Source organism: Kryptolebias marmoratus, linkage group LG8, assembly GCF_001649575.2.
Source record: "Kryptolebias marmoratus isolate JLee-2015 linkage group LG8, ASM164957v2, whole genome shotgun sequence".
In the NCBI taxonomy this organism is placed as follows: domain Eukaryota; kingdom Metazoa; phylum Chordata; class Actinopteri; order Cyprinodontiformes; family Rivulidae; genus Kryptolebias; species Kryptolebias marmoratus.
The window spans coordinates 452,284-463,992 of record NC_051437.1 but is presented as its reverse complement, the minus strand read 5'-3'; the positions used below and the strand labels follow the sequence as shown (position 1 = coordinate 463,992).

Below are 11,709 nucleotides of genomic sequence, written 5' to 3'. Positions count from 1 at the left end.
TTGGGGTTGTACTTCAAACATTATTCAGAATGCAAAGAATGACTTTAACAATAGTAGCTGTATGCACACATTGGAATAAAAGGAAACGAGACAGTAGCAAAGAAGACAATTCAATATCACAGTAATACATACATACTAGTAAATTAGAAGCAAGAAACATCATCAAACAGACTGAAGAGAGAATGGCAGAAAAGATGGGATGGAACAGGCAGAGGAAGGTGTTTTCATATGATCCTAAAGGCAGGAGGAGAAATAGGAGCTGGAAGAAAGAGCAGAAAAGAAGAAAGATTGATAACACGACTAAGATTTGGAAATACGGGACTTAACAACACTCTCTTCAAAATACAAAAACAGATTGCAAGTAAAAGTGACCACTGTGGGGAGATTGAGACAAAATAATGTCAGAAATATTAAGAAGAGAGAAGCCATATGAGGAGGGAATTTAAAAAGATTAAACGTATACAAATAATAATTACACTTTTTAAAGAGACGAACTTGACTACTATAAAGTTTTGGATTAAAAAAAGAAGAAGTATACTCCATACCAGATGGTGGCGGTAATGCACCAAACAGGTGAAGAAGAAGAAGCCGAAGAAGAAGGAAAAGGAGACAGGAATTCTCTGTATCACGACTTTTGAAGATTCTTCTAAAAGTACGTAAAAGAACCAAGTCTTACCTGCCTTCTTCGAGTCCCGGTCATAAATGGGTTAGAGTTCAGCTGCAAACGCTCAAAAACTCGGATTTATTTAAAGAAAACTGGCTGAATTATTAACAGAGAGAATAGAAACAGCTTCATTTGTACTTTTTGATGTAAATCTTTAGACACTTCTTTCATGAAGCTGATTCTTTGTGTTTTCCTGTCAGTACATTTAAAAATACCGACAAACTGTTTAATGACTGAAAACAACTCGTGTCTAACTTTAACCTAAACACTGATACTGATCATTTGATTTCTAAAGTTTATTTGAGGAGCCTCAGGTCGTAGTTCATGACCCCCAGCTGGTCTGTGGGACCACACATGTCAAACTGAAAGCCCGTGGGCCAGATCCGGCCCTTATGACAGTATTATCTTGGCCCACAAGATAGTATTTGAAGTATTACAACAGACCTGCCAAAATGTGACAGACTGAGTCTCTGTTGCTCCTTGTTTTGCTGAAAAACTAAGCATATTTAGGACATACGTTACTCAGCAATGAGGCAACTTTAAAGCAGAGAAAAAAGTTTGAATTTTATGGTTTGATTTTGATGAAGACAAACCAACTGTGGATGTGTAAATGGGACTAGTCAACACTTGCAGAGGAAATTGCAATCAAGACGTCTGGTATTTGTTTTGAGCTAATTAGGGTTAGGGTTTTTCTGCAGATATGAGTTTTTTTTGTTGGTATTCTGAAATGTTGTGTTGTTTAAGCTGTACTATTGCAACTGTTTATTATCAAGATGCCTTTCATTCTTTTTAAAAGGCCTGTCAGATGATCCAAAACATTACTGTGGTAGTTCTCACAAGAACTGGGATTTCAGCATCTATTAGCCTCTTGATACTTTCAGAACAGACTGTAACATATCACTTTATATGACCAGGCTCCGTCACATCTTAAACATCACATTGTTCCATGTTTTCAGCTCTCAGGCTGCAGATCTTTTTGTAAATACTGAGTATTTGTTGTTCCTAGAGTTCGTAGAGTTGAGTGAGAGGCAAAGCTTTCATCAGACTCTTCTCCCATGGGACCAGCTCCCAGTTTTATCTCTGAGGCAGGCGCTTTATAAGCCTCTAAAGCTAAGCTTACAACTTTTATTTATGATAAATCTTATAGTTAGGATTGACTTGGGTTTCCTGAGGTACCCCTTAGTCACGCTGCTATGGCTTAGACTGCTGGAGGACTTTCTTAAGGCCTTTTAACAAAGCAGTTCTGCAGTATGGCTGCAAAGACCACTTCCTCTTTAAGCAGCTTCTGGTTGCTCACAAATGCAAAAATGAAGTCAGGCAACTTCCAGAGTAATGTATGCTTACACAGCAGGTGACAGCAGCACTGCTGGTTAGAGTGGAGTACTTCTTCACTTTACACTTACTCACCAACTTGGCTCTGTGACTACCTCCTTCTATGTAACCCATTGCAATGATGATAAATTTGCTACACATTGTGCAGCCCTGCAATGATGTAATAGCCACACCTCTTATTTAACCTACATCTTGAGGGTGGCCTCATCTCCTTGTTGTGTTCACATTTTGCAGCCAACATACAAGCTTTTTGCACGTGCTCCATGCCTTGTTTCCTGATTTTAATATGTTTTTGTGGCAGCAGGACTTCAGATCCCTATAGTTACTGTATTGTTTTAGTGCATTTTATGGATATTTATGTGGATAAAAACATTTCTGCAAATAGTTCAATGTTAACAAGAATGTTTTTTTTTTTTTGTTTTTGTTTTTTTTTAGAAACGACAAAGTAAAGTATTGTTTTGGAAAATGTGTGTTTCTATGTGAACAAGATCTGAGGTGAAAACGATGGCTCCAAAGATAAGCCCCTCTTTAAGCTGCTTTTGACTGTTAATAAATAACCAATCAAGTCAGCCACATCCTGCATTTAGAAGGCAGTATTGCAGAACCACAGGAGGTTTGGAGTGTAACTCAGTGGCACTAACAAAGAGTGCTACACGTAAAATGTGTGTTGGACATGTCCTGTTTTAAATCCAGTGGCTAGCTGGTCGCACAGACCATCTGTCATGGTTACATCACACCCTTAAGCTGCAAAGCCAGCTTACCCCTTTCATGGCAACCAACTCAGAAGGCAGCCGAAACAGCCAGAACACATCTTAGGCTTAGATTGAGAGTTTTATAAAAAGGACTATAGAAAGTGAAAATGAAGATTTAAATCAGTAGAATATAAAACATATTCTTTGAGAGATTCTGCTCAGAGTTACACATGAAATAGAGCTGCGTCAGTATCAGTAGATCAGTAGTTCTGTACTGAAAGAGCAGTGTCACTGCTGTCCATTCAGGTGGCTCTGTGTGGATGTAGCACCTTTGGAGAGCTAGGATGCCCCTGGAGGTCAGATGGCCTTTCCCACAATGCCCCGCTCTGGCATGGAGGATCTCCAGCTCCTTGGTCATGGGCATGGTGGGATCCTACTCTTACTTCTGGACCAGTAAGTTGTGATTTCTGAGAAACCATTCACACAACATCAGTGGACCAAACTAACAAGAGAGAAAGTTTTCACATTTAAATTCAAAGAGGAACCAGTTCTTTGTTGATTTTCATCCTCTCACTTGTCTTTTTTGTGTCTCTGCTCAGAGTACATGAATTATCTGACAGTCCACAACCATGAAGTTTTGTTGAATCTGATCGACCACAGGCCTTTGGACACACCCCTCATCACTTTGGCCAATCACCAGTCCTGTATGGATGACCCACATATCTGGGGTAAAAACACAAGTGAAGAACCCTCATGGTTAATTCAGCTGGCAAAAATGTGAAGAAGAATAAAACCCTTTGTGTGCATTAGGTGTACTGAGGCTCAGACAGTTGTGGAACTTCAACAAGATGCGATGGTGAGTTTTATTCAGTCACACGTTTGTGAGCCAGTGTCTCACTGGGCTGCAACTGTTGGAGACTAGTTGGTGTCTCAAACTTATGAGAATATTTGCAGGTTTTCATTGCAGTCTCACTGAATCCTGATTGTTTGCGACAAAGCAACCAGTAAGCCATGCAGCTGAGTTTTGTGAAAATCACAGCCTATTTTCAGGTGCATGGCTTGCAAAACTGTATTCTAGGCCGTGCACATAATTTTGTCACTCACAATCATACTCGCCTCGGCTCGCTTTGTACACATCCTAGCAGTCACCCCCACATTTATAATTTAGTCTACTGGAGTACACTTTTAAAGTAAAGATAAACGGATTTTTAATGGTTATTATTTATCCTTGAATAAACCTGGACATTCAGAGCTAAATCCCTGGACGGTTTCTGAATAACCCCTGATGTCAAAACACAGCTTTATTCAAATCAGGCACTGAACTTCTAAAGTAATAAAATGTTTGCCTACAAACACATGCAGGGTAGGTTGTGCTTTCTCTGCAAGCAGCATGTGCTTCAGCACACCTGCACAGAGTCTGCGGCACATGTGTATTTACACAGCCATTGTCACACGAGCTCAGGGAGGAAAACTCCTATGAAGCTGAACTGAAGCGCTGCATTGCAGCTGAGAGATAACGTTTTTATTTTTTCACAAAGTGAAAATGATGCATAAGTTATAAATGCATACATTTCCATATAGTTGGAACAAAAAATAGTGATAATTTACCCAAAAATACAGTTCTAGGGCTCTAGAATTGCAGAGACTAACTGAGAATGGTTTGTGTGCAGGGTTCTCAATCATTTCCAGACATTTTGGAAACTTCTTTATAAATGCTATTCAGTTTTGCTGATCATAGTGAGATTCTAGTTTTAGCTTGAGTCTGGTTTTATTTGGAATAACATTATGTTTTTTTTACCTGCGGCTGAACAGGACACCAGCAGCATCGGACATCTGTTTCACAAGAGAGCTGGACTCCAGGTTCTTCAGCCGTGGAAAGTGTGTTCCTGTCTGCAGAGGTGAATCTCTGAAAGCCCTTGTTGTTTCTATCTAATGAGTAAATGACTCACATTGTGTTTTCTTAAGGGGATGGTGTTTATCAGAGGGGTATGGATTTTATTCTGGAGAAACTGAACAAAGGAGAATGGGTGCACATTTTTCCAGAAGGTAAGTCGACTCTCCTTTTATATTTTTTCAGGTGTTGACTCTGTTGTTTATGTGTGTGACTTTATTGAGTTAAAACACTTTGTGTCTAATTCTTCATTATACAGGCAAAGTCAACATGACTGAGGAGTTCATCCGCTTAAAATGGGGTGAGTGCAACACTTTCTGTCGATGTAAACTTCTGTATGTGTTGTTTTGCAATACCAACAGCTTGATTGTATGATTAGGTCAGAAAAGAAACCAGCATCTTCCCTCAGCAATCCGTCTCTTTCTGTTACAAAGTAAACCTGTCCAAAGTTCTCAGTAATGACAAAGCTAGGGTGGAGGATGAATAAATTAATTTGTAAAGGTTTTACCACTGGTGGAAGTACATATTCCACGGTGCATTTAAAAGACCAAGCCATAATGTTTGAATGCCATGACATAAGAAATGAAGCTTGTAAGCAGAATGCAGCAGTCCACAAAATTGTTTGTTAAACTAGGATTATAAAGACTATAGATGACAAAGATTTTCACAAATTTGTTATTTCAGATACAAAACCATCTTTACACTGAGTTTTTTACTTTAAACATCCATAACATTGTAACCACAGACAGCTGAATAGGATGTATTAAAATGGGACATTTTAATATTCATTTAAAACATGTATGTGGTTTTGATAAAGACTAGATGGCTGTGTCACATCATCTCCACAACTTGGGCTGTTGCTGGCTGTTCTCAGTCTGCAGGGATCAGCACCAGAAAGAGAGCTGGTTTCAAGGCTCAGGACAGTGTTCCCTGCCGCTGTAAAACTAGAAGCACTCGGAGAACACAAGCCTCCACCAAGGTCATAGCATCACATAAAAAATTACAGTCATTAAAAGATAATCACCACCAAAATGTAATCAGTTGTTAAGTAGTCTTGCTAACAGACAAACAAACCAACACTACCAAAAACCTAATCTGCTTGGCAGAGGTAATTACTTTAAGAATGGTTTGAGTTTGGAGTCCCCTGTTGGATGCATTGGACCAACAGGTCTACGTTACAACTTCCAGGTCTGAAAGGATCTTCTGCTGGAGCAGACCTTTCTGTAGACCAGGGCTCAACAGTCAGGGTTGGTTTGGTGGTCCTGATAGTTGACGCATTGGCAGATGACCATAAGGTTTTGGCTGATCAGTTTATGTACTGTTCTTGGGCATATAGAGTCTTTGAATTGTGATGTTTTCCACAGAAACAGCATTTGTGTTATGCTTTTTATAGGTGTGGGTCGACTAATCGCTGAGTGCCCCCTTAATCCAGTCATCTTGCCTCTGTGGCATGTGGGTGAGTAGCCTGAAACATAACTGTCTCTCAGCCTCAAAGTGTTTACTCTCTTGTTTTTGTTTGTTTGTTTGAGAACATTGCATTTTACCAGAGAATAAACATAAAACTTCACCAGGTCATCAGTGCTCTCTGTACACATCCCATAGGAGAAGGAGAACTTAAAGGCAGGACAAAAATACTTCTAACAATTCTCAAAACTCCATATGCAGTACATGCTCCTAAAAACAGAAAAGTGAAGTGCATTGTGTCTTTCAATAAAGCAGTTCATTACTCTTCCTCAATCTGAGGCTCACTAAAGCAGCCATGACCATGTCCATGACCATGTCCATGTCCATGACCATGTCCATGTCCATGTCCATGACCATGACCATGACCATGTCCATGACCATGTCCATGACCATGTCCATGTCCATGTCCATGTCCATGACCATGACCATGTCCATGTCCATGACCATGACCATGTCCATGTCCATGTCCATGTCCATGACCTTCCCGCATCACAGTGCAGTCCTACTTTGATATTTCTGTCTGGGCCTTATAAGTAAGCACCATCTTGGTGCTATTGGTACTGTTGTAGCCAGCCACTTTCCAGTGTGTTCTAATATTTTTTACCAGAACAGGTAAATGGGCTTACATGTTCGGATTGCATGTAACAACATTCCTGTTCGCAAGCGCCTCCACCTGGACCTAGAATGTCACTAATTTCTTGCCACACTTCTCCATATGTTTCTCCATCCGACACTCATTGTTTTATTTCCTCTTGCCTAACTTGCATGTTTTCCACCAACCTCTTCAGCTCCAGAAAAGGGTAGAGTGCCTTCTCCGGGTCGGGGAAGATGTCCTGCCCCAAGTGGAGGAGTTTAAGTATCTCGGGGTCTTGTTCACTAATGAGGGAAAAATGGAGCGGGAGATCGACAGGCGGATTGGTGCAGCGTCTGCAGTGAAGCAGGCGCTGTACCAATCTGTCGTGGTGAAGAGAGAGCTGAGCCAAAAAGCGAAGCTCTCGATTTATCGGTCGATCTACGTTCCTACCCTCATCTATGGTCACGAGCTTTGGGTAGTGACCGAAAGAACGAGATCGCGAATACAAGCGGCTGAAATGAGTTTCCTCCGCAGGGTGTCTGGGCTCTCCCTTAGAGATAGGGTGAGAAGCTCGGTCATCCGGGAGGGACTCAGAGTAGAGCCGCTGCTCCTCCACGTTGAGAGGAACCAGTTGAGGTGGCTCGGGCATCTGGTGAGGATGCCTCCTGGACGCCTCCCTGGTGAGGTGTTCCGGGCACGTCCCACCGGGAGGAGGCCCAGAGGAAGACCCAGGACACGCTGGAGGGACTATGTTTCTCGGCTGGCCTGGGAACGCCTTGGGATTCCCCCCGAGGAGCTGGACCAAGTGGCTGGGGAGAGGGACGTCTGGGTCTCCCTGCTTAGGCTGCTGCCCCCGAGACCCGACCCCGGATAAGAGGAAGAGAATGGATGGATGGATGGATGGCATGCACCACAGTGTAGCACTCATTTTTCATATTTCCTTTATCATATCTTTGTCATTGTTCCCTTCAGTGGGTGCCAGAGTCCCTGGTGTTTTCTCCGTTGGTGGGCTGCCCCTCACTGCTGGCTTGCTTCTTATTTTTGCACCAATGATAAAGTTAGCTCTGTTGATGTTCGACCTTTAGGAAACTGCAATGTTTGGTCACTTATTGAGAGTATAATTTAGTTTGTTGGGATGACACTATGCTAGACCTGCTAGCTCATGCCTTGTTGTGAATTCAGCTCCCCCACCCCTCCTGCTGTTAAACCCTGTAGCTACATACTGGGAGGTAGAGTCCAAGTTGCTCTGTATTTTGTTTAAAAATATCCATCCATTTTTTTTTACCGGCTTCTCCTTTCTGGGTCGCGGGGAGGTGGTGCCTGTCTCCTGCAGTCACTGTGAGAGAGGCGGGGGGAACCCTGGACAGGTCTCCAGTTTATCACAGGGATACAGAGACAAACAAGGCAGACAATCATTCAAGCTCTCATTAAGGGACATTTACAGTTGCCAATTAACCTAACATGCATGTTTTAGTCTGTGGGATATGTAAACTCCACACATGCAGGCCAGTGACCAACAAAACAGACTGAATGCCAAGTTTAGACAGTGATTTTTGGCCAATATGTATTTTTCATTTCACAAAATCTAATTAATTTAAATAAAAGCATATTTAACCACCGCTAGTGGAACTTGTACCCCTAAAATTAACATATAAGAGAATTTTCCCTTCCAAAAAACCTACATTGTAGGCTACAGTAAGCTGGTTGAAACATTTTCCTAGCTGTAAATTGAATAAATATGCACAAACATGACTGATAGCTGATTTTTTTTAATAAGTGGACATTGGTCAACAAATTAATTGGTCTATCTCTAGTTGACTCTAAAAGTTAATGACTTGTAGATGTTCATCCATTGATTACATTGAGAGTTTCAATAAACTTCTTCCAATGGTTCAAAAGATATTTTGCTAACAGACAATGAAGACTCACACAGACGGGCAAAAACACTATCGCCTTTGTCTTCAGTAGCAGTTGATTTAAAAAAAAGTAGAATTAGAGTTTTTGGGAAAAATCAAGAATATTGCAGTCTTTTTCTTTAAAAACTTGAAAGTAATAAAATAGTTGAAAATGTTGAGCTTGAACAGGCGGGTGTAATTGTTTCATACTGAAAGTGATTAATCTAATTTCTGCTCAATCCACTCTTTCCTCAGGTTTAAGTGACGTTCTGCCAAATATGAAGCCCTACATTCCTCGGACAGGCAAAGTAAGACGACCACTAATCCGTCACCATTTCTTAGTTTTGCTGTTCCATTTGTTCATTGTGTCCTGTCAGGGACAAAACTGTTAACTAAGGATGTCCTTCCAGAGAATCACAGTCCTGGTGGGGAAACCCTTCAGTGTCAAAGAGCTTGTTGAGTCCCTTCGAGCTGAAAACAAGAGCCAGGTGAGCACAAAAAGTTCTGCATGAGACTAAAACTACACAACCTTACAGAACTGCTGAAAGGATGGCTAAATAGCCTTGTGTGTTTTATTCAGTGAAGGAAAAGTTTGAACTTTCCTTTCCTTGCATGAACGTGATGTTGCCTCGGTGTTTGTATCTGTGGTGCAGTGTTTTGTCGACCTGTTGGCCTTCAACGCATGACTTGCTGCAAGAATTTCCCTGAAAGACAAATCAGTATGAAGTGTCAATGTTAGTATTTGAGAAACAGAAGAAACAGAACATTTGCCTATTTTCTCACAGTTTTGAGACACCAACTAATCTCCAGCAGTCACAGCCTGGTGAGGTCTGAGGAGCTGCCACTCCTCTGTGGTTTCAGGCATCTGTGGAGACGGAGAGGTTGTTTGGTTTCTGTGTAAAAGTTATAAATACTTAATATCTCACCTGTTGTATAGATCTTCTTGAACAGCCTCACTTTGTAGAAATGGAGTTTAAGTCAGAATTTTATGATTATTTCCCAGCTTAAATGGCTCTAAAGAGAAGTAGCAGCATCCAGGGCTGACATCCCACAGGAACTGCTGATAATGTGGTGCAAAGATTTAAATAACAGCTTCTGTATGAACCTCCGTGAAATTCTGGAGATAGGTTTTAAAATGGCAGCAATGCACTTGGATCTTAGCTGCGTTCTGACTAGCTGTTAGCTCATCAGTCCCGTCAGACTGAAGCTGTTTCTTCAAACTGAGGCAATTCAAAATGGACGTCTCCCAAATATCATTTTTAAACCATGAGAAGTTAATTCAGTTTAGCAATTCTCTTTGTGAGCATTTTCTTTGCTGTGCATCATCATGGACCTTCCCTGTGTGTTGTTGTTTAATCCTGTCACTGGATGTTTGCACAGATCATGTGTCAGCACTTCATCACATTATTGAGCCACAAAGCTACCTTATCTTTTCACAAGTCGACCGTGTCGGCTCTGTTACTGCCGCTTTGTGGCTCAAAGGCACATCGGGATAGGATGGTTTCCACACTGATAGTGTCTAAGGCCCAGCCTGAGAAAAGGACTAGTGTCCTCTTTATCCTTTGGTGGATTTTGAGTTGCTGACATTCTTTACACCAATAAACTTTTAAGAAAGAAATCTTTTGTTTTTAAAAGATAAACATGTCTGAATCAACAAAATTCTCTAAAATGACCTACTGTAACTTTAAATCCTTTCTTTTTCTTTTATCCGTTTTTCAGTCAACAGTTTTTAAAATACAGAACAAACCTTTTTGCTTAAAGTTTTTAACTATTAATGTTGTTGTGTATTATTGTTTTGTTGCAAGGGGTCATTTAACAAATACATTTTTCCCACTCCATTTCTCTGAAACCTTTCCTTAGATGGAAATGAGGAAGATGTTGACGGATTTCATCCAGGTGGAGTTTCAGAACCTGAAGGCCCAGGCAGAGGCCCTCCATCGACAGATACAGACCAAATCCTGAGCCTGCTCATCCTGCATGTTCCTCCATACGGACTGATTAACCTTCACACTGAGGGGAAAAGCTTTTAATAAAGTGGTTTGGTGTTTGCTCTCTCCAAGGTAAATGTTCAAATATCACGAAGCATGTTGGGGTTTGAGTTTAATTGTGAACATAAATTAACATTTCTTTCATTTTGGACGCAACATAAGCTTCCTTACAATTCAGCTATCAGTTAAATGAAGAAGTAGTTTTTTAATGTTATTTGCTGTGATAATTGAGTGTAGCTAAAACTGGACAAGCAGATGGATGACTGATTATTCTGGACACTTTGAGTGGATATGGCTCCTAAATATGTCTATGGTAAACAAGAAAACTTTTTTGAACTGCTCTGCTTCTACAGCTTTCGCCTCATTGTAGTTTTGAAATGACAGCAGCATGAATCACTGCTTCCCAGTTCTGAGTTCAGTTACTTCCTGTGATGGACCTTTTGGCCCTGTTCGTACCTGGAACTATTGCAAGTGGTCAGCTCTGATTGAGAGCATTCACACCTGGCAGTAAAATACATACCCTGAAATATTTCTGCACTGGATGTCAATTACCTGCAGCGTATTCAGAAACACAGGTCTTCTGATGTTTCTGTAAAAATTACAATATATTCACATATAAACTATTAACTGTTATTATTTTGACATTAATATGGTTCAGAGTCACATTTCCTAGAGGTATGTTTTCATAAGCTTAATTACCAAAAGGTGGTATCTCACTGCACTGTAAGTTTGCTGACTCAGAATTGCAAGAAGGTAATTCGGTTTTTCGTTCTGTTTGCGACCAGCGAGTTGTACTGCCGCATTTTGAATGGACGGTTTTTGAAAATCACTGCCTGTTTTCTTCTTTTTTTGTCCTGTTGTGGCAAATCAGGCATACCATATAGAGAAGATGGCTGCCTACATGTGCCAGAACAGAATTGCTCTACAATAAGGATATCTCAAGATGAGAATCCCAATTGCATGAATTATTTTATTGAATCAAGACTGAATCTGAATCTAGAATTAGAAGAGGCAGGCCACATTGTTGTAATAGCAACCTGTTTGTATGACCTTCAACCATCAACCAACTGTGTTTTTGAATCGGTGCACAAAGGTGTGTGTGTGTGTGTAGGGTGTGTAGGGGGATGGGGGGAAGGGTATGTGTAGCAGAGACGCAGAGAGACTGACTGCATATATATATATATATATATATATATATATATATATATA

The 11,709-nt window shown here is 40.8% G+C and overlaps 1 protein-coding gene across 1 annotated transcript; it reads left to right on the top strand.

Annotated features, from left to right (window-relative positions):
- Positions 1-572: 572 nt before the first annotated feature.
- taz (tafazzin) lies at positions 573-11,443 on the top strand. The gene is made up of 11 exons (XM_017439268.3): positions 573-652; positions 2,995-3,141; positions 3,288-3,416; positions 3,499-3,544; positions 4,501-4,586; positions 4,654-4,734; positions 4,839-4,880; positions 5,973-6,035; positions 8,768-8,820; positions 8,923-9,000; positions 10,373-11,443. The coding sequence occupies exons 2-11, from the start codon at positions 3,033-3,035 to the stop codon at positions 10,472-10,474; spliced, it is 789 nt and encodes a 262-aa protein (XP_017294757.1). The 5' UTR covers positions 573-652; positions 2,995-3,032; the 3' UTR covers positions 10,475-11,443.
- Positions 11,444-11,709: the final 266 nt, after the last annotated feature.